Source organism: Tympanuchus pallidicinctus, unplaced genomic scaffold (assembly GCF_026119805.1).
Source record: "Tympanuchus pallidicinctus isolate F22 unplaced genomic scaffold, pur_lepc_1.0 scaffold27, whole genome shotgun sequence".
NCBI classification, from domain to species: domain Eukaryota; kingdom Metazoa; phylum Chordata; class Aves; order Galliformes; family Phasianidae; genus Tympanuchus; species Tympanuchus pallidicinctus.
In genome coordinates this window covers 9436560-9460586 of record NW_026294744.1, presented here as the reverse complement: position 1 = coordinate 9460586, position 24027 = coordinate 9436560, and the positions used below count along the sequence as shown (strand labels likewise).

Here is a 24027-nt window from a genome sequence, read left to right as displayed (position 1 = left end):
TGGCAAGTATACTCCAATCCCTCAATCATTTTTGTAGCCCTGATGACTTGTTTAAGTGCTTTTGGCCGCATCATATAAGATTAACGTTTCCAAAGAACACCATTAATGTTCTCTGTCTTCATTGAACTCCAAGTATTGGACACTAATGGCGATGGAGCTGTGAATATATAGCTTTCCTTGAACTTAAAATAGGGAGGAAATCCTGTACCTTCCAAGCACTTAGAGCACCAGCCTTCGCTGAATTCAATAGAAGACAGGCACCATATTATTTGGATGAATCCAGAACAAAGGTACCTTACCAGATACTGCCAGGTATATTAATCAAATGCTATAAAATGTTTTTCTTCTGCATGTTTAAAGTTTTCAGAAGCTTATAAACCTATATAGACTCTAAGCAAGTGATTTTTCTCTAGCGCTTACGAAGAAGTTTGCCTCCAGGACTGCTGAGACGAGTGTCCTCCACTTGGACCACAACAACATCTGCCACAGGTTTACCCACACTGGAGCCAGCCCCAGTGAGAAGAGATCGCAGTGCCAGCATCAAACCTCACGAATCATCTTCATCCAGGTTACATACTACTTCATCTCTCTTTTATGCCCATCTTTGACAACATTTCTTTGGTTCTGTGTGGTGATGTGCATCATTTAAAACTTATAACTCCAAACTATGTTTGAACAATTTCTACACATCTCATTAAGTCAGGTTACCAAGGAAGTGTCATTCCCAATTTTAGTCAGATCATGCTGTAACTATTACTATTACCAGAAAGCAAAATGAAAACAACAACAGCAACAAAAAACAAACCGTTTATTCTAGCAAAGTAAAGGTTTCAGAAAAGTTGAGTTTTTCTTCTGCATTTAAAAATCCGTTGGTAATAGTGGAGAAGAAGATAGGACCTGAGAAGGCCCAGCATCCACAGATGGATAATTTGGTTTAATATAACCCCAGAGCACTACTTTCATCAGCCTCTCTATCATACAGGGAGCCTAGGTGCTCAAGGCAGCTTGCAGAGTACACTGAATGTCTTGTGCAAGAAAAATACATGACTAGCCAAACTTCCCTTTATAAGGAGTCCCATGTATCTCAGTAAAAGTAAATACAAAGAAGCTATAATCAAATGGAAATATTATTCCAGTCATCAGTCTGTGGTTTGCAGGGTGCATTTGATTTATACTGTTGATCCCAAATTCTCACGCGCTATTTAAGCATCCTAAGATGGGAATACAAGGGAGAAGGAAAGAAATTAAATATTATTGTTGGTCCTTTTCTACAGTTGTTATATAACTGTGCTTGATGAGCCAACTGTGCAGGCTATCAATTCTTTTTGCATTTAATGTCGCCAATTGTGTAATTATAGCTCTGTCAAGCCTTCCAGCCTACTGTTTGCAGTTCTTTTACAGTAGGAGAAAGAATGCATATTCCAGAAAGGGGAAAAATAAAGCCCATAAGTAAGTCCAGCTTTAAAAATGTTGGCAGAGCAATACAGATTTACTCTCAAGGAAAATAATGTTGAACTGAAGGGGAAAAAAAATCCTGATTATCTGCTACTTCCCCTGTACCAAAATCAACCACACTACAGGTCATAAAAAAGGGATTGTTTCATGAATTGGAGAAGAGAAAGTGTGACAATGGAGTTGGTCTGTGGTAGTTTCTGCAATAAGAAACTGTTCATCTTGTTCCCTATACACTAGATTTCCATAGTCACAGATTTGCAAAAATCCCCCTTAAATCTCTGTTTAAGATTAGGAGTCTTATGTGTCTTTGTCACAAAAATAGTAAGTCATAGTCATCTTTTAGCTTTAAATGACTTGGGAAAAAAAACTTCCCTATTCCTGCTTTCAGTCACATCTCTGTCCGGTGAATCTTCCTTAAGAAGTCAAATAATACAGTTGTGCTGGTTTATTTCTTTGCCTGTTTTGTTGGTTTTGTTTTTCTTTATGGTGAACCAGTGCTTTATATTCTTTCTGCCAACTGACAACCCTCCACTACTCCAAACCAAACCAACCAAGCAAACAAAAAAAAACAACAACAAAAAAACAACCAACCAACCACTAAAGATGATGACAACAATAACAAAAAAGAGCTTGTTTCTATCTTTCTACATCATTACGTATTATAGAAATTTGAGGCAACGAAGACAACCAGCAGATGTTGACAAGGCAGTGCTTGCTTATTCATCACAGTAAAGTATTAGTGGAATTAAGACACGTTTTTGCTTCTTTCCCCCCCGCACCCACCCAAGTTTGGCTAAGACTAGGCTGCTTTAAAAGGCTGTCTTCTGCCTTGTATGTCCTCTCATCAATTGGCGTGGGAAGAAGGATGTGGACATGAGGCTTTGAGGAGGAATGTGGAGCTTGAGAGACCTAGTGGATCAGTTCAGAGAAGTCTTTGTCCTCATAATAAAAACCGAGTGCTGCCTCACTGCAAGAAGCTGACTTTTGATGACTGGCCTTCAGGAGAAAAAGTGATAAATATAGTATTGCTACTTTATAAAACTATTTGGCGTCTTCTGGTAAATGAACTAATAATGACTGAAAGCATGTCTCCTTTCTCATGTGAGAGACAAACATTTGATCATTGTCACTTTGCCACTCCCACAAAATACACATCCTTTTTTCCTTTAGAGAATTTAACATGGATCAGTAAGCAATGTTCTCAGGATCTGTCAGTAGGATTTATATCTGAGATGTAGCACTAGATATCCAGAGCACAAAGTGCTCCACCCAGGGAAGAGGCACACCACCACCAGCAGCAATGCAGTGCTCTTCTAAGCCTCTTCTGGTCTCCTGAAGTCTCTTCTATTGCCCAAAAGATAGATATCTGTCTTCATGGTTGCATCAGAATCAAGGAGATATCAAGGAGACTGATTTTTCACTTACACTGTGAATTTCTGGCACTTCTGGTTGTTGTAAAGTGGTATTAAAAGATCACATAAATTTAACGTATTTCAAGCCAATTTTGAAGTGTCTTTTTAGCTGATCTTTGTGTAAGTGAAGTGAATAGGCATGAGGACAGACGGAATTCCAGTACTGCCTACATCGTAAATATTTTCTCTGAATATAATACTCCTCACAAATAGTAATCCAGCTAGCAGATAGATGCTATTTTCCTCATCAGAGATTTTGTGCCTTCTCAGTACCAGAAAGTTCTTGCTCTCTCTTCTGATATGTTCAGATTTTCCATGTAGGTTTTACTGTGTTGAAAAAGGCTTGTTTGCCTTCTCATTTCACAGCACTGACTCTTGGAACAGTTCCCTTCTGATGACAATCACAAAGAGCAGGTCCTTCTCTACGTCTTATGCCATGTCTCCTACCAACCACCTGAATGCCAAAAGGCAGAGCCGCCAAGGTGAGTGGTCGCCCATGGTCGTGTTGGATTAGCTCAACTTCTTGGGAACTCGGTGACTAGAACATGCAGCTGCTTTTATTCTCTGCCCAATCTGTATATTTTGTTATTTTTCCATGAGTATGAATATATCCATTTACTTTATTTAAAAAATAATCAGTGGTTTAAGATGGTTCCATTGGTAATACGTAACAATTCTTGCTGGGAGTTGCTCTAGATAAATTTGTAAACCTATTAATTAACAAAATGTGTCTTAATTTATGCTTGGAAGCATAGCATTTTAAAGTACTGCTAGCTATATGTGTTTTGGCAAAATTCTCAAGTATAATTTCACGTTGTATCAAAGTTACTGTTTTATTTCTTCAACTCTGAATGTTAAAAATTTCTGCAGATGGATATATGTCATTCATCATCTTCTCTTACTTTGATTGTTCAAGGTTACTTCTGATAGCAAGACATGTTTTCTCTCACTTTTGGCAAGAAATTCTTAAATATCAGATTATTCTAAATAGTTTATTTTTATTTCTTTGTTTTACTTACCCTGGTAGGAAAATGTTCAAATGACAGGAGTCCAGACTAGCAAAAGAGAGCTGGCTGTGATTAGAAATATTGTTGTGAAAGTCAGTCTATGAATTCTGAAACTTGCATTAAGTTGTTGAAAGATACATATATTGCATTCTGTGGCAGTCATAAAAGTTACCTGATAGCTTATACATCAAATATAGTTAAAATTCCAATTTAATCTCTTGTTCGACTAGAAGGCTTAGAAGTGTTTTTAAAACATATTTTTGTCAGATTGAAAGCAGATCTCAGTAGCTGTAAAACAGAGCTGTATTTACAGATTATTATTACAGAACTTTATCTATACAGAAATAAAATTTCTGTAATTTAATTGAATTTCCATGTCATGACCATTGGATAACTTTTTAACTGCTCCATAGGCTGTAGCTTTCTGATCTCAAAACTAGTATATTTTCTTCGTGGAAATCACTGAATTAAGACAGCAACATGAATCTTGTTTTCCGAGGAAATTCTGTAATCAAAAACTTAGATGATGTTGAATATCTCAAAATTACAGTTTAGCAACTGTCAAAGATTACTTATTACTCATCGATGGGCAACAGAAATCATATTTTAACCTCACGTCTCATTAAGCTATCAGGAGAAAGCATTGGAACTATAGACATATATCCTGCCAACTTAAGCCAATATATGGCCTCATTCTAAGTTAATTGTGCCTGGAATGCATTTAGATAGCAGGCACAGTTCAAGCATGAAACCAGTTAAAGCTCCCAGTTTACATTATTCCACGCTGGAGATGAACATGGTAGATGAGCTGAGGTTGAGTTCCTACAGACTTTAGAACTGAGTTCATGAGGTATGCCTACTTAAAAGCATTTCCATTAAAGAGAGATCCTTTTTGCACCCCTGTGCTTTATTGTAACAGAAACATTTTGTCTGAGACTAGAAAATGTAAGTTGGATTTGAAGAAACAGCAGCAATTTATATCACACACTGGGTTCACTGATGCATTTCATTTTGGAGTGGTGCTGAGATAGAATTGAAGACAGGAAGAACAATGCTAATGTTTGCACATGTGAATATTACTAGATTCTAGATCAGCAGTACAATACCATGTGTTACAGGTAAAGGTTATGAGTTTTCCATTGTGAGGAAGACATAATTGAAAATAAGTTCAAAGTGCATCAAAAGAGGCCAGAATCAGGAAGGAATGCAGAAATGGCACCATAAGTATAATATTTTGCATTAACATAATGTATAATTACTAAGAATTGCTTTTTTAATTATTATTCTTTATATATTGCTAATAATCTCACATGTAGAAATCCAAATTTGCTGAGAATGTGGGTTAGCCATTCTTGTCCCTTCTGTACAGATGAAGACAGTAAAGCAAGGAGAATCTGTAGATAAGTCTGGGGACTGGCTTGTTGGAGTTTGGTGCTTCTGTTACTGGAACATACTGATAGCAGTAGTGATGTTCCCAATGCATGCTTTTCATTTCATGCCTTCTACTTTATTTATCCTACCCAGTAGGGAGAATGCTTGGAGCACAATCTTCTGCAGGTGGAAGCAGCTGATAGTAATGGAGCTTCATCATTCTGTGACAGCCATCAGCTTGGCTGAGAATAGAGGAGCGTTTTTTCTCTATTTTTCATTTTGGAAGCTATGCTTCTGCTTATGTATTAAAAGAGCACCATTTGTGCACTCAGTGAACTTGACCATCTACTGCTACTGTTAATTAAGACAAGACTCTTCTCTTGCCAGGTATCCCACCAAATATTTCACCACTCACCTCTCCATGCCATTCACCTCTTCAAGGGACGCCTGCTACAAGTCCTACTGGAAAGACATCTTCTGTGTCATTTCCAGACTCTACAGATACTGACACCAAGCAAGGTTTAAAACCACACAAAGTCTTAACTGCTACTCAGAGTGCACCTAGCCTGTCAGAACCTAACATCAGCCCCTCTGTCATCTGCAGCAGGTAAGATGGTAGTTTGACATATGTTGGATCATTTGACATCGTCTCACAAACTTTAGACGCATGTACAAGTTCTTGTAATCTGCTACAGTATTGATATTTTAAGCATATTTAAGCAGTTCTCAGTGTGTAATTGTGTAGGTTGCTGCTACAAAGTGATTTTATAGTGAAAGACTGTTAGCTACATACAGCTTTTACATGTCTGCTTCATGAACAAATGCTTCATCAGTAGCTTTCAGAGCTGAAAGCTGGATTTCATGCTAATAGCTTGAGTTTCTCATGCCATGCTGCCAACATGAGCAACCGCTTTGAGGTCAGAGGCCAAGTCTTTCAAAACATGCACCTGAGGTTAGATACAAAAATATAACTGCTAGAGTTTAAAATCTGCTGGCCTATAACCCTCTGCCTATTGTCTGATAGAAGTGTTCCAGCAGTGCCTGAAGAATAAGGAATTTGGAGGACTAGCTCAGGAGTGGAACTTGTCTTCCCTAAGTAGAGTCAGATTATGTGGCATTGGGATTTTTTTCAGAACTCACCTGCTGCTGAGTTCCTCTTACTTCCATGAGTTACAGTAATGGTTTAATTTCACATTTTAAGGCATCTCATTATTAGATTTGTCAAATTAGGCTACTGGAGCTTTCAATATATGTCCAGCTCAGAATAGCTGTAAACACTGGTATTTAGAAGCTGGCTCCAGTACAGTTTCAAATTGATCTTACCTTTTAGTTGTTACTTTTAATTTAGTAGTAAGTTGTTTGTGAGTATTGGCTAGCCAGCAGGCACCATGTTTGAGCTTTCACAGTGTAGACTGCTGTATTCGTGGTACGTGGTGTTCTATATTTATTGCAAAAAACCTGCCTTGCCGCAAAGTAATACCAACTCAGCAAGCCTTTGCAACCAACAAATCAACTCCCTCCCTCAACAACAACCACAGAGGTAATAAACTCTCAGTGGATTCTGTGCTTTGAATCAGATCCATTCAGGTGATGGATCTGATTCCATCAGCAGATACGCTTTCACACAAAGTGACATATGATAAGACAACCGAGTGTGAAGGTGTTATTAAACATGAGCATGTACTAGGCAATGCTGTTAAAATAATGTCTCTTAAAATAAGTCATGTCTCTTAATTTTGTTTAGTGGGTGAGGCAGGTATCTAGTGAAATAATGTTCAAAAATGCTGTGATTAAGAACTATATTATAATCCCTACATGTAAAGGGGATTGGTTTAAAGTGTTTTGTTTGGGCCACACATACTAAATAAGTATGAATTTCTATATGATCTGAAAGCAAAAAGGTGCATTCATAATAACACTAAAGCCTTGTGACATAACCAGTCAGAGGCTCTGTTCTTATTTACATTTTGGCTTGTTATCACTGACCTTATGGAAATTGTGCCATGCATATCATAACATGGATTTGTAGTTTTATTTTAAATTCTTTCAGATCTTCATGATTGCAGGATGTACCAAATTCCAGAATATGTTTTTGATGACCCTGACAAATAGGATTTCAGCCATTTTTGTATGGTGCTCTTACAATGATGTAAAGTTTCTAGTCTGAAGATTTACCAACTTAAATACTTTTTTTAATTTTCTCTTTGCAAAGACTATTTGTACCACAAAATATGAAGTAAAGCTAGAGAAACATGTTAAAATGTTAACATGGGAAAATTTGTTATAATGCTTCTAAACATTCTTCCATCAGGAAGAATGGAACATCGTTACCTGAGATGTTCCAGCTAGCACTGTACTCCTGCTTAAAGGGGATCACACAAAAAGAATAAAGCATTTTAGTGGAAATAAAGAGCCAGGCATTTGGAAAAGCCTTACTATTACAGTCCTTCCCACAGAGTCTGTTCTGGCAGCGATTAAGCAAATTCTTTTGTGTTGTTTTTTTTTTTTGCTAAATGTCTGGATGCCAAATCAGTCACCTTGTATTCTATCCCACACTCCCACTTTGTTCTGCTATAGTTGGTTTGTTGTCACTGCAGTAATGGCAAAATAACTTTCTGCATTATTACAGAGAAACAACATGATGATGTTGAAATGCAATTATATAGCATTGTATGGCAGTCTGGCAAATTTTCACTCTTTTCTTTAATCCATGCTCATAGTGCAGCTGTAGTACAAATAGTACAAATTTTTGTTTGTTTGTGTGTTTTGTACTGGTAAACTTATAAATTTAAAAGGTGTCGTATAGTTTAACTGTAGGCAACACAAATTAATTGCATTGGTCGGATAATATAAGGTATAAACCTGTCTTTTTCCATTTCTGTCTTCCAGTAAAACTTCAGCTCACTCTTATAATTTTGTCTTTAGAATACAGTCGATGCCATAGCTTGCAATATATGACTTAATCATTTATTGCCAGCAGGAATTCTTTTTCCATGAGACTATCCAATGCACGTGGTCTTTATATTGTGTATGTTCCTTGATGTTGTTTCAGCTGCGGCAGACCCTACAACCAAATAGAAGCTGGTGATGGTACACTAGATAGGAGCGATGGTACCACCCACACCCTAAATAGAACAGGTAATTCTTTGTTGAACAAAAGCTTCTCATCCTTTGAAATGTAATAGTTGTTCACTGAAAGGGCAGATATGCCTCAGTCTCACAGAAAGAAAACATATGAAGGTGAGACCATACAAACTGCCTTTGAGGCTTCTTTCCTTTCTTGCTTGTTCAACCCCTGGAAAAGTCTCATGAAGAATATAGATACATTGCAAAAATAAATATGGTTTCCCATACGGTTTAATCTAAGCTAGCCAGCACAAATAATGGCCATCAAAATTTTTCCCGGTTTTCAGTCTCTGTTCCAATTTTTTACACTCTGCAGGATATATGCTTTAATACCTTTGGACAGCTTGTTCAACCTTAGACCCAGCCAAGCAGCACAGATGTATTATGAGTCAGAGATCCTGTTAATATTCAGAAGGTCACGGGATGACATTCCTGCAGTCCTTGCTGTTCATACAACCAGCTTTGTTGCTTGTTTTCTAGATGATCCTGCGCAAGCCACTTCTGACTATGAGACCAACAACAGTGACAGCAGTGATATTGTACAAAATGATGATGAGGCAGATTGCTCCAAAGAAAAGGCACGGAAGGGATCTGTCTGTAGGACGTATGCACCTGAGACCATCATTCTGCATCCTTTGATACCACCTGAGGTAGCTTGTTTAAATTCTGTTGTCAATACTGGCTGAATGTATGCAGAATCTCACAAAAAGAAGAAAGAAGAAAAAATAAATAACCCTCTAGGGCAGCAAAAGATTTAGACCATGATTTAAAGCAAAAAAAAAATCATTAGGCTCATATCTTTTAGTAGCTTCTAAGCACTGACCACCTGTGAGGCGCTAACCATATATTTTGATGAATTAGTATAAGCTTATGGATCTGGCATTTGGCACTTGTGAAGCATTTGGCTTCTGTGTTAGTGTTGACTTTAAAGGGAATACATTGAAAGGAAAAGAAATGACCATCTCAGACTACCAGCATGATGTACTGTCTTCCAGCTCAGCCACTTCAGCTTCTCAATGGCCTTGCAATCTTGATAATATATAGTGAGCCTTCGTTTAAAATAAGTAAACACTTTCTTGAGGTTCCCGCATGATATCATCATCATCAGATGTCTTGAACGTAAGAACACTGACAAGTGTTGATCTTCTCACAACTGCTGTATTCAGCTGTGAATTTGATTCAGAGGTTCAGTTATTTTTTTTTACAATCTGCTGTACAACTGGATTAACAAATTTAACTTGGCTTGACCTCTTGAAAAAATCATTCTAATCTGTTGAATCGGAGTTGGACATGCTGAAAGCAGGCATTTTTCCTGAGATATTTACTCATTTACAGTTTCATAGAAATAAAGAAATACAAGGAAGTGTTCAGGAGAAATGTGATAGTAGGGGAGTACCCCATCTTTTGTTTGCAGGCCTGGAAAGTGGTGGTCTCGATTTGATAAGTCTTCCCTAACAACATGCTCCATTAACCAGGATAGACTGTAATGGATGTGTCCTGATGCAGAAGGAGAAACTGAACATTTTCCCCTCTGCACTGCAGCAAATTTTACAATGAAGAAAACTCAGTTGGAAATGAATGAATGGTTCCCATGAATGAATGAATGAATGAATGTCTGTCATGGATAAGTTCAGAGACTGATGTTTCATAATACAGAATTTCCTATCCATGTGAGCGAAACAAATTATAAAAGAGTGTCTAGCTGCAGGGCTGGTAGAAATGAGGACAGCTCTGCTGAGCTGAATAAAACACCATTGGCTTAGAAATGATTCTAACATGACCTTAGTTTTTCAGAACATAAATTTTTTGCATGAGTTGCTTCACAGAACTGAAATTTATTTTATTCTATTTTCTGGCATAGGACAAGCCTGTACTCGCTCCTGAGCCTCTGGTTATGGACAACTTGGATCCTCTAATGGAGCAGCTTAACAGCTGGAACTTCCCAATCTTCGATTTGGTAGAAAAAATTGGAAAGAAATGTGGTCGGATTCTCAGTCAGGTAAGAATGACATCTCATCTGTGATGACTCGCTAGATTATTGAGATTTATTTGACATAGTGCTAAGACCCATAAGCTGATTATCCTATAAATGATGATCTCTGATACGTAAACTAGAGCTGACAATATGAATTCCTTGTCAATAAATTTCTTACTTCTAAATTCTCGTCACTTTTAGTTTAATAATGTGAAAGAAAAAAAAAAGCTAGATACCTATTCTCTCTGCTTCTGTTCACAAACAAGTTCACATAAACCCTTTTGAACATCCTTACCTATCTGCAGGATCTGCTTTCATCCCTTACCAAGTATTTTGTGAAAGGATTTCTTATGGGGTCCACTGTGGGAGAGCTAAACAGTAAAAATACTCAGTTTAATGCAGGAAATCCTTTTCTATATTGGAGACTTCAGTCAGGCAGTGCAAGAAAGTAAGGTTTCAAGAAGTGGGGAAAAAAATAGTCTTTGCTATATTTCCTCACCTTTAAAGAGTGAATATTTTGGTAGTAAATTAAGATCATTATTCTGTAAAACTAATTCTCTATGAATGGAGATGTGAGAGCCTTCTGCTCTTTCTTTTCAGATGTTGATTTTTCATTCCCTTCTCTATGTTGAATGCAGATACTGACACAGCCCTTCTGTATTCAGCACAGTTGGTATCAATTCCATAATCAGTTTCTTGGCTGAACTCTGCTCTGTGGTTTCTCTTTTCCTAGCATATTGACATTTTTTTCTCTAATTGAGGTATTAAAGTTTATTAAATGGAAAATCAAGTAATTATATTTAGGATGGTGAGGAGAAAAAAAAAAAAAACAACACAGGAGACTGATATCGTATTACTTTACAAGGTATTATGTAGCAATGAGCACTGGAAAGAAGTATTTGTTTATTGGTATGTGGGAAAATTAACACCCACACACAAGCAGAGCGGCCAGTCAGTCAGATCTGAGAGCATGGGCTGCCTTTTATCATTCTGTATTTTTCAAGTACCATATATACCTACCCAGCCTACCAACTCTCTAGGTTAGTTTTGGAGAAACAGGCAAACTGTGGCTGGATATGGGCATTGGTATATATTCACCATTGATTGAGACAGCCGTGCGATATGCAGGAGGCACGTGATTAACATTCTCTTCTACATGTTCTTTGTCATGATTTTGTTTAGCAGCAGAGCATCTTACAGACTCAGGAATGAAACATAAAGAAAAATAGAAACATTTCTAGTGTCATAACTAGCAGTTTGAATGATCAAGTTTGAATGAACAGAAGTTTATTCTAGCTTTGGCTACTTGTGTAGGTCTTAGACACTTTACCAAGTTGCATGGAATTCTGTACGTCTCAAGACAATTTCCTTCTGCTGCCCAGGCTTTTCATTAAGACTCCACACTCTGTTTATGAACATTTTCTTCTTGAACATATTGTTCTGTGTACATTCTCACTGTTGCAGTGTCACAAAACGAGGCCTATGAAATGTAATAGAGAAGCACAAATAAATAATATTTGTGAAAATTTACCATCTTCTGTAGCAGCTGTTCACAACAACTCCCACTGTCTTAGAGCAAAATGTAGCAAGTTCAACCTTGTTCTTAAAATAAAGATAATTTCTATTGTTCTTTCCTCCACCTACTAAGATGTTCCTAACAAAATTATTTTCAGAAGTAAGAGATCCAAAATAAGCAATTTGTTTTCTGCAGATAAATTGTCTTTTTCTTGTATCATTTCAAAATGCTGGATAATATCAACAAAGGAAAACAAAAGCTCTAATGATTTATTCTCTGCTTTTTGCCATTAAGTGGACTCATCCATTAAAAAATAAGTAAATTAACAAGCTGAATTAACTATGTTTGTCTTGCTAGGTTAAATTTATGAGATGGAACAAAGTGGAGTTGACATGTGCCTCTAGGGAGGCATTCAGTTTAGAAAGCAAATGCTGGCATAGTGACTTTAAAGCTGCTTGGGATGTCTGTTTCTTCTTTTAGTAATGTTAAATTTATTTAGATATATAAAAAGACCCTGAATCAGTTGGTGGCCATAGAGGCATCTATGCAAAATACAGTGGAAAGCACCCTAAACATGGCACTAACCAATATGCATAATAGGGGTTAGGGAGGAATTTGCATACCAATCTAATTTCAGAAAGGAACAGCAAAGCTTCCAACTGAGATGGTGCTTCACAACAGGCCATAAAGTTAGATAATGCTTTCAGTCACAGTTCTTACAACTCCTACATAAATAAAGACCTGCAGAAGAGAAACTCATGTTCTTTGGAAAGCAAATAAAGGATGTGTTAAAGGATAGGCTAAAGTCAAGGTCTCTCTCCGGCTTTTATTGCAAAGCCCTGAGAAATACAAAACATTGGTGGTACTCCTGCAATTTTAGTACATCAGCAGCATTGAGATAGAGTGCTATCATTGCAGTGATTGGATGGTGCAAAGAGGAATATTCGGACATCTCATAATCATGCATGACTTCTGAAGAGAAAAACTGCAGCAAGGATAGGGGGGAGTAGGGAAATGCTAACCTAAACCTTGCACAAGTTCTCTGAGACTTGAATGTATGCCCCTTATACACCCAGGAGAGGAGGTATGCATGAATGACAATCCCCACTTCTAAAAAAGCTTCCATTAGAAATCATAAGGGAGAAGCACTTGTTCCTGTTTAGGCAGCAGCATGAAGGGTAGCTGTGTTATAAATGATTCACCCAAGCATTAGCAGCTGTAGCAGAGACAAGCAGAAGATGGAGGCAGAAGGGAGGAGGCTGTGAGAGCAGACAATATGAAGTGGCTGGACATTGTAACAGCTTCTTCAAGGCTTGTGTCCCATAGGCTGTGGGGGCTGCACCACAGCTGTGGGTCTACACGATTAGGTGTCTGAATGACTTGCTTGGCTGTTTCTCTGATGACCAGAGAAAATAATGCCATTTCACTCATAGGTCACAGGAAAGAGCTACCATTCATATCCATCACAACCTGCTTATTTTCTCACTAGCTGCAGAGTTCTCCCCAGAAAATCCAAGGGGAGGGGAAAAAACCATGCTTTTATTACATGTTTTACTTAAGGTCCCTGTTCAGTGTTGGTGGAGTAGCACTGTAAAGTTTGGTCTTGCAGGTTAATATTTCTTTATCCTTCCCCTCTGAGGACAGAGACATTTAGCACAAAACATGGAGCTCATCATTCAGTGATCTAAGACTGGTGTGTGAAATACTTCTATGTATGAGAAAGGTTGAATCAGGACTAATTCACTTCAACCACCATTCCAGATAGACTAGCAGGATTCTATGCACCTTCTAATCCAAATTACACATAAAGACAGCCTCTTTGTTCTGTCTCAGTAGAGCAAGATCCCAGTTTTGCCTTTTACAGCCTCACATTTTCTTTTCCTTCTGTGAAATGACACTACTGGTTTTCACCTGGGATGCCTCCCTCCTTTGTAGACTGCATCTATTTAAATACAGAACATTGGAAATCACAGAATCGTATGGGTTGGAAGGGACCTGTAGACATCATCAAGTCCAACCCCCTGGTAAAGCATGTTCCCTACTGCAGGTGACACAGAACGGTGTGTTGATGGGTGTTGAATATCTCTAGAGAGGGTGACATCACAGCCTCTATGGGCAGCCTGTCCCAGTGCTGTCCCCCTCAAAATAAAGGAGTTCTTCCTTGTGTTTGTATGGAACTTCCTGTGTTCCAGTGTGTGCCCATTGCCCCTTGTCCCATTGTTGCTCACCTCCAGAATGTCTGCCCCCACTTGACTCTTGCACTTTAGGTATGTATAAACAGTGATGAGATTCTCTCTCAGCCCTTCTCCAGATTGAAGCATCCCAGGTCTCTTAGCCTTTCCTCATCTGGGAGATGCTGCAGGTCCCTAATCATCTTTGTGGCCCTTTGCAGGATTTTTTCTAGGAGATTCCTCTTTTCTGAACTGAGGAGCCCAGAACTGGGCACAGTATTCCAGATGTGGCCTCACCAGCACAGAGTAGAGGGGGAAGATCCATTCCTTAAACTTGCGGAAGGAACTTCTCACAGGTCACAGTTTATATATGTGGTGTACAGTAGAAAATAGCTGTGGATAGCCATTTGGTTTACATTAGGGTGTGAAACTCAGAGCAGAATTTGTAATAATTTCTTATCAGTATAGCACTCATCCTTTCAAATGTGTCTTAAGTTGTTTAGCTCTAGACAGACCATTACCTGATAAATGGCATGAAAGGGACAATATTTAGCTAACAGCAGTAGATAAATAAAGAAGCTGAAAGACTTCACGGTCTGATTTGTGAAAGAAGTGAAGAAGTGATACAGTAATTTTAAAATGTAGCATTATTTTCTAAGTTCAAGTGTATTGTGCATTTTGTCCATTTTGCAGTTGCTCCTGTCTGCATTTCTGAACTTGCATCTCTCCTGAACACCCCCTCACTCAGTCATCACACCCTCCTTTTTGATGTATCTTCTCTTGGATGTCTACAGCAACTCTAAGCTGCTTGCTGCCACTGAAATCATAAAGTCATTTTTCCCATTTTATTGACAAAATGGGAAGTAAAGGAAGGAGATGATGCTGAGAATCCAAATCATTATGTCCTGTTTTTCATTCTTTCACTTACTCCCTCTTTTTCTGGGAAATGAATTGACTCACGAATGCTTCTTGAAGAAGTTTGTGGGGAAATTTTCCCAAGACACTAAGGAGCTCTGGCTATCTGCCTGTGTGTATGCTTCTGAAGTGCTTGAAGACTGCGGGAGATCTCTGTGCCTGAAAGGAAGAGAAGATCATCTGGAAGGATGTATTGAAGGAACAAGAACAGTTTGGTAGTGATAAGTTGTCTGTTTGTCTGTGCTACAGAAATGCAAATAGCTGCTGCTATAGATGGATCAGATTACATGCTTGATAAAATACTACCAAGAAAGCAGAATTTTGTGGGATGATTGGGCAGAATGGTTTTTATATGTAATTTTTAGATTCTTTCTGGGCAACTTAACAGAATGCCGTTTCTTTTTTTTTTTTTTCCCCAGGTATCATACCGGCTTTTTGAAGACATGGGGTTGTTTGAAACCTTTAAAATTCCAGTGAGGGAATTTATGAACTACTTCCATGCCTTGGAATGTGGATACCGAGAGATACCTTGTAAGTAAACATTCCCAGCAGATAATAGGGTTCCTTAAAGCTTTGGGTATTTTCCATACACTTAATTATTGAAGCATTTTTTCTTCTTATTGCAACAGGTACTTCTTTTTTTTAAAGAAGATGTCCTTTTTTATTAACCTTCTTATATGATGAAGGAGATCACATACTCTCCATGTACATTGTTTCAGAAAACAGTTGTGCAGTGTCTATATACAATCAATGAACGTACAGATGATACAGTATATTGAGAGCTTGGCTTATATAATTACTATACTAGAGCAGAAAAGGACATTCACCCTATCCTGGGCTTGCATAGGAAACTCCAGTGGAGTAGATCTCCAGAAGAGTTCCTTCCCCACTGGTAGCCAGCTCTTAAATGGGTCTAGGAGAGGTGGAGCCAGGCTCCACCCCTTCCTGCAGCACAGGTGAATTGCCTTCACCTGCACTCCCATGGCTGACTCATTGCTTGCCTCAGGTGATTAATCAGAGATTCAGGCCATGATTCAGCAGCCCCATACAGTCTAACATAAATAAATAATAGAAAAGGGTGTTTGAAAAGCTAAATAGCAATAGCTGACCGTACTGTATGCATGAAATCATTCATGTTTTCTTGATTACTAAGAGAGGAATATTTTTCCTGACTTCTGCTCCATCACTGACAAATAGATGGCTATTTAGTCAGAGGCTAGTTTTATTCCATAACCTCACTCATCCTCTTTCATTGCATTTACTGTTTCATGTTGTTTAAAAATAATTTATGGGAAATATTTTTGCAAGCTTGCAACCACATGGAACTACCATATATACAAAGAACAGTTTTCTGATGACATGCTTTCTGATGATGCAAGCGTACCCCTGTCCTAGCTGGAGTTCACTGAAACATTCCCTCCGTGGGAGATATGGATTTTTTACTATTTACAGAAATAGTGCAATGTTATCAAAATAGACATGCTTTGTAAAGCAGAAAAGGTAGACGAAGTAGTTGGGTGCGTCCTGCTCTTCTTTGACTACACCTAGGCTAGTATTTTTCAGTGTGAATCATTTATTCACTGAAAAACCTGCTTTCAGTCATCCCCAAAGTATTTGCTAATTCAAATCTAACTTAAAGAACACTTCAACCATGAAAGACTATTTTTCTCTCTGGAGAAGAGAGGGAGTTACCGCCCTGTTAACTGGCAAATAAACCCTGTGCTGAGAAATATAGGACACCCTATTTACTCCCACCTCCCAAAAAATTGTCTGAAAAATTGGTGTAACTTATGTAGTCTCACACTTAAAATATTAAATATAAATTGGAACAGCTAAACAGTGAGGAACTGAAAGCAAGTTGTGTCAGAATGCCCTCCATCCAGCTGGTTTGGACTCTCTGTTGGGAAAGTGGGACAACAAATTTCAAATCTTTCCTTGTGTTTGAATCTGAGAGGGATTATAAACAGCAGCTTATAGCCTGAGGCCTTGTATATGAATGTCCGGCAATCTTTCCTCTTTGTTTTCAACAACTTTCAACACTTCTCTACTCACAGGGGCTCAGGAATTTTTGTGAATCTAGCCTTCCATTTATGTGGCTTTTCTTATGTGTATTTCATGTTACAGCCAAATATTTTTTCTAATACATAACTAATTTACCTTCCAACTTTTCATTTCTGTGAAGGAGTAGAAAACAAAACAACTTGCTTTGATTAAACAAGTCTTTTTGTCTGGTTTCTGAACTGAAAAATGACTGTTCCAGTTGGATTAAATTAGTACAGGTTTCACAAGATGTTCATCCAGCCTTTATCCTATAGAAAAGCTTTAGAACCCTGTGCAGAACTCAATTTTGCATGAGGATATTAGTTCTTCAAGAAAGACAGGAAGGAGATCTCTTCCTTATTTTCTTTTTTTATTTCCAAAATATATCCATTCCTATGCTGCTTACTGTTTTGTTGTTACAAAAATAATTAAAGAATTGTAGCTCATATCACTAACAAATATTTAAAGGGAAGGATCACAGGAGAGCAAGAGATGAAAGTTAGGGGTAAATACTACAGTCAAGTGGCATGACATTATGCCCACATTTAGTGAGCAAAATGACTGCAAACTGTAAATATAATAAACGTTAGTGTATTACATCCATCTGCCCTTGGCAGGTAGAATTCTAGGCTGACTTTATAGAGTGATAGAATTTCAAGGTTGGAAACGACCTGCAAGATCATCTAGTCCTCCCATTGCCATTCTACCACAAGCCTCTAACCCATATCTCGTAGTTCCTCATCCAGATGCCTCTTGAACACTGCCAGAGATGGCAGTTCTACCACCTCCCTGGCAGCCATTCCAGTGCCTGACCACTCTCTGAGAGAAAAAGCTCTTCCTCATGTCTAATCTAACCTTCCTCTGGTACAACTTGTAACTATTTCCTCAGGTTCTGTTCATTGCCTGGCAGAAGAGACCAAATCCCTCCTCATCACAGCCTCCCTTCAGGAAGTTGAAGAGTGCAATGAGGTCTCCTCTGAGCCTCCTCTTCTCCAGACTTAACAATCCCAGCTCCCTCAGCTGTTCCTCTTAAGACTTGTGCTCCAGATCCCTCACCAGTTTCATTGCTCTTCTCTGGACACATTCCAGGGCCTCAATATCTTTTTGTAAAGAAGGACACAAAACTGAACACAGTACTCGAGGTGTGGCCTCACCAGTGCTGAGTAGAGGGGGATGATCATCTCCCTCTCCTGCTGGCCACACTATTTCTAATGCAGGCCAGGATGCCGTTGGCCCTTTTGGCCACCTGGGCACGCTGTCAGCTGATGTTCAGCTGAGCATCAACCAACATCTCTTTCCTCTTCAACACCCTTTCCAACCTTCACAACCAACACCCTTTCCTCTTCACAGTCATCCAGCCACTCGTCCCCAAGCCTATAGAGCTGCATGGGATTGTTGTGGCCAAAGTGCAGATCAAAATTCGGAAAAGCAGATTTCTAAGAGTATTATCTAATAATTATACTGCCTCAAATTAGCCTAAATTGCAAGTTGAAATACTTGTCTTTCAGTGATTCTACCCCAGATGTAAGCTATAGTTGTGGTGCAGCAGTATTACTCCTCTTCAAGCATCATGTTTGCTCTTGTCAGTGTATATTTTCATGATGCTCTATGGTGACCTAGCATGCAATTCTTTTTTCAGTTACTTGTGTTGATAATAGGATTGTTTATCTGGTCTTGAAGGATTTGTAGGAAAAGCTTTGTAGTGAATTATCTCTCATTTCTTCAAAGAGAACTTGTAGCAAGCCAGAGGAGCTGGGGCCTGAGCTCTTAATCTCTGGTCAGCAAAACACAGAAAGAACCTGGTTTAACTGTGCAACATGCATATATCCTGAGCTTGATTTTGTGGAGATACCATTTGCAAGTAGGTTGAAATCTGGCTTCTGAAGAGGATGAGCTTTCAACTGATTTCATTGGAATCAGAGGTTAACAGTGAATATTCAACTCAGTGGCATTTAACTAGCAAGAGGCAGCCACTGGGGTGAGGAATAGAGCTAGAAGGCTCATTGTTTAATACTTTCTTTGCAGTTTCTGCAAACTGCTCTGCTGCTATTTTTCTCTTTCTGGACTGATACGAAGACTCAGAATTAAATTTGCTTCATCTATGGTAAAAGAAAAGCTGAGCATTTACAAAATACAGCTGTTTTTCATGGTTGTGATAACATTGGATTTGTCTCTGGCTCAACTGACTGCCATGCAGTACCCACTAGATGGTGCTGATTTCCCTCCGTCAGAAATATTCATGTTTAATAGTGAGGTCATTTGCTTTGTATCACAGATCACAATCGAATCCACGCAACTGACGTTCTGCATGCCGTGTGGTACCTTACTACTCAGCCCATTCCAGGACTCCCAACTGTGATTAATGATCACGGGTCAGCGAGTGATTCAGGTATATTTAAATATACAAGTATTTATGTTGTATTTTTAAAAATTTTGACAAAATTTGCTGGACGAAAGCCAACAGCTGAGGAGTGAGTGCAGTGCTTGTTATAAAGAGTAGCACACTGGATGCTGAATGTATGTTTGTGTAACTTAGGAGAGAATGGAATTGGTCTTCCAAAACCTAATATTTCATATTCAGTGTGTGAATGCAAACCTGAGTGGTTGCCCTTAATAACAGGCGTTTATTACCATTTGAATTTTACAATAGGTTTTCTTCAAAGAAACTGTATTAGCAGTGCTTTCTATTGCTCTTACAAGAGGTATAGACCTTTGAGTCTTCAAACCCTGCATTATTTTGCTATTATGAAGGCACAGGAAAACATAAGTGAAGGCATGCACTGTTGCTTCTTGGTGGTTGTGAAGTGTCCCTTTGCCATTCCTCACTGTCCCCAAAGAAAAAGACTTGCAACTACCTTGCAAGACCATTCATCTGCTTGCTTATGATTGCTACTTACAAGCATATTTTCTTATTGCACCTTTGTATTAACTTCTCCAGCCTGAGGTATAGCAACTAGGGGGCCTGTCTGTATTTTGTGGGCCTTCTGAGGGATTTGCTGTTAAAGCAGGAGTTTGTTCCACAGGGAACATTTCTACTTCAATGTTTTTGCTGGTGTTTTTGTGGCACACACATACCATTTGTGAATTTCTTCAGGATGTTTTGGTGGTGGAAAGGGTTGCTATTCCTGGAAAATTTTGTTAGTTATCATACCAGCAGGGGGGTATCATAACAGCTTCCATCATCCAGATCAGGGGAAATGGGTCGAATGAAAGGGATTGAAGTTTGGGGATTTTGGTGTTTGTTATTTGAAATATAATCACAGAATCATAGAATGCCTTGGGTTGGAAGGGACATCAAGGATCATCAAGCTCCAACACCCCCCCCCCTCTGCAGGCAGGGTCACCAACCTGCATGTCTAATACTAGACCAGGCTGCCCAGGGTCCCATCCAATCTGGCCTTGAACACCTCCAGGGACAGGACACCCACAGCCTCTCTGGGCAGCCTGTTCCAGCACCTCACCACTCTCTCTGTAAAGAACTTCCCCCTGGCACCCAGCCTGAATCTTCCCTCCTTCGACTTAAAACCATTTCCCCTTGTCCTGCTGTTACTTACCCTTTCAAAGATTTGACTCTCCTCCTGTTTGTAGCCTCCCTTTAGGTACTGGAAGGTTGCAGTGAGGTCACCCTGCAGTTCTGTGCTTTTCAGCTGTATAGGAATTCATTCAATGCATCTCACTCAAAATCTGCCACTGACAGGGACACATTCAAGCTGTTTCTAAAAGAGGCTGGTAAGAGGATTAGCAGCAAAGAAATAGAAGTCTAGACCTTGGATTGGAAAACATGCATCTACACCTACTGAATTCATAAAGGCTATTCTACTACTTTAAGAACAGACAGTATTTCATAGACTAATCTTTATGGTGAAGCAATTAGGTAAAGGTGTTGCAAAGATTGAGTTACCCACAAAGCTCCAGCATGTCTGTACTACTGTCTGTACTTTTTGTAGTTTGAGAGCAGCCTCTGCTGGAGGAACATCCCTGGGGGGATCTGAAATTGTACCTTTTCAATTGCTTGCCTTGTAGCACCAGGTCAGGTACACATCAGAAAGCATTCAGGTCAGAACACGTTTATTCTTCAGTTAGCTACTGTGAATTCTCCACTCCTTCTGCTTTGCTGTTCCCATATGTTTCAGTAAGTCTCTGAAGAAAAAAAAAATGGTCAGGAGTTTTCTAAATGTATTTATTTCTGTATATATTCAGATTCTGACAGTGGAATCACTCACGGCCATATGGGTTATGTGTTTTCGAAGACATACACACCTACAGATGACAGCTACGGATGCCTAGCTGGCAACATCCCAGCTCTTGAGTTGATGGCTCTTTACGTAGCCGCAGCCATGCATGATTACGATCATCCAGGAAGGACTAATGCCTTTTTGGTGGCAACAAGTGCTCCTCAGGTAATTCAGACATCACTGTTCAGTTCAGAATGTGACAGATTTCAGTTGTCACTGGTGCCTGCAGCTTGCATTAAGCACAATTCTACCAAATATCGAAGTAGCTTATCAAAGTGACAAAAATAAACACTTACCTTGGGGATTGCCAGTAAGTCGCTTTACACACCCTCACCACATTCTACTACTGGTACTGTTAAGAAAGGTGAAGATAAGATGTCATGGTGAAGGAGAAGACTGACACAATTTGTAACTAGGAAATAAAGGAAATATTATTCTGCACAATGAGGCACAGAAAGATAAAAAGAAACAAACAAACAAGAAAAGCCAGTAAAACAAAACAAACAGAAATAAACCACCACCTGCGTAGTTACCATGTGCACCAGACAAGTAAGTTTCTGCACAATCATAACAAATATTTTCTATTGCTCCTGCAGTATATGAACAGCTGCGATCTTTTATGAATGTATCTTTACTCTCTGCCTCTATCAGGGAAAAAGATCATCTCAGTTTTACAGATTAGTAATTGAGACTTACCTAAGGTTATATGGAAATTGCTGCCAGTGCTGGCAGTGAAATTCAGCAATTCTGAGTCGCTCGCTGTTTATTGGCTTAATTATGAGATCATCTTTATTTACTTTACATAGCTGACCTGCTTGGCTTCAGCATACTGTGCTGAAAGATAATTCTGTGCAGAAACAAAGAAAGGTGGTGTGATGGTGCAAAGTTGGGTAGGCATGCAGAAGTTCTGTATCTACTCACTAACTTGGATCCAGACTTCTTTTTCACCAGGGGCAAATCATCTAGCCATGCTTTGTGCCAGTTTCTGTCTATAAACTTATAGTAATGCTCCTCATCTTTGCAACATGTATTTGTCATCAATAACTCTGGATAAAGCTCTTGCTGGATAAATAGCCTGATGGGAAACACACTATTACTGAACTCATTTTTAAAAGTCAAAAAAGTTAGATAATTAGCTTTGATGTATTGCCTATAGTTTGAGAAGAAATTAATGGACAAAGTTCAGAACCTTCTTGGGTTTTGTGTTCTTTTGTTGTTTTGTTGTTTTATTTTGTTTGGTTTTAATCTAGTATCACATGAAATTTTGGGCACTTGTATTCAGAATCTGTTTCTTACATATATATGTACATATAGTTTATAAATATTATCTGTATTTCACCACAACCTGTATGAGCTTTCAGTAAAGCTGAAGTGCTGCTGGACAAAAAATATGCCTTGAGGAGTGGGGTCTTGGCAGCAAAATATATGTACATTAAATTATTACTGTGTAGTTAGGCAACTGTAGACCTACATTGCTTCAGCAAACCAATCTCTGTGAGAAATAATAGATTCTATTCTTCAGGATAAGGTAGAATATTTTACTTCTAGATAGCAAAATATAATTTAAGTGAAAAGTAATGAAGAAAGCTTTAACACTGGAAGTTTTTATATTTCTGTAAAGTAGAAAACTTTACACAGAAACATATTTCCATAAAGGAAATAGTCAAGAGACTGAATGCTGCTGAAGTGAAGAGACTTCCTAGATTGTTGTTGTCCTATGAAGTCTGCTTTCTACATCCTTTTTTAATTTCATTTCTGAGTGAAATTGCTATCAGAATGGGATATATGCATCTTGGCTTTTAAATATTTAACCAGTTTTGGAGTGTTGTGCAATGTTGAGTTTCAAATTGAAGTTTCTTCCTTTTTTTTTTTTCTTCAGAATTTGAAGTAAGTAGTATTGACAAAACTGTCAGATACGAACACAGGAGACAGTAATCTCTGCTAGTAGACTGACTCTGGCTAGTAGACTGGCTCTGGAAAACAGGGAAGTGCAATGTGATAATACTGATAAAGCTTATATGTGTTAAAAAAGAATGAAAAAGCATATTAGATATTCACTGTCAGGTGATGTGGGTTAGTATGGAACTAAAGACTCTTAAGCATGAAAAATCCAGATTTTAAAATAGATTTTAGCTATCACAGCAGATAAGCTGTCTGCTTCTAATTCTGCAAAAATCGTATTATGAAAACCCGGGATATTCTTTACAAAATTAAGATCAACCAAACCTGAACATCCCTCATTCGTTACACCCACATCATACTGATTTCTGGAATCACAATGGTTTTTTTGCTGAGCTGTTTCCCATATTGCTTTCACAGGCAGTGCTGTACAATGACCGCTCCGTCCTGGAGAACCATCATGCTGCTGCTGCTTGGAACCTTTTCATGTCGAGGCCAGAATACAACTTCTTGGTCAACCTCGACCATGTGGAGTTCAAGCATTTCCGCTTCCTTGTCATCGAGGCAATTTTGGCTACTGACCTGAAGAAACACTTTGATTTTGTTGCCAAATTCAATGCCAAGGTAAAAAGATCCATTTGGATTTCTGGTGGGTGGTCAGAAAAGTTTCTGGGGCTTGTTAGCATCACAGTGAAATGACTCAAAAGCTTTCTGCGTTGCTTTTTCTTCTGAATTTCCTTTCAGTGTTGTCACTGTTATCAGCTACTGTAAAGCATTCTGATGAATATTAATCTAGCACTTCTGTTGTCATTTTTAAATTATTTCAATTTAGTCCCATAGCTTCCTTCTTATGGTTGGTTGGTTGGTATTTTGTTGCTGTTGTTGTTTTGTTTAGTTTGTTTTTG

The 24027-nt window shown here is 38.6% G+C and overlaps 1 protein-coding gene across 2 annotated transcripts in view; it reads left to right on the top strand.

The window, feature by feature from the left end:
* The window catches only part of PDE3A (phosphodiesterase 3A), a 242735-nt gene that overhangs the window by 202920 nt on the left and 15788 nt on the right, over positions 1–24027 (top strand). For both annotated transcript variants that reach the window (XM_052690758.1, XM_052690759.1), the window contains 10 exons: positions 414–568; positions 3234–3349; positions 5633–5852; positions 8298–8383; positions 8852–9021; positions 10233–10370; positions 15368–15479; positions 19264–19377; positions 21189–21388; positions 23543–23746. In XM_052690758.1, coding sequence (XP_052546718.1) covers positions 414–568; positions 3234–3349; positions 5633–5852; positions 8298–8383; positions 8852–9021; positions 10233–10370; positions 15368–15479; positions 19264–19377; positions 21189–21388; positions 23543–23746 — 1515 coding nt within the window. The remainder of the gene's footprint in view (positions 1–413; positions 569–3233; positions 3350–5632; positions 5853–8297; positions 8384–8851; positions 9022–10232; positions 10371–15367; positions 15480–19263; positions 19378–21188; positions 21389–23542; positions 23747–24027) is intronic.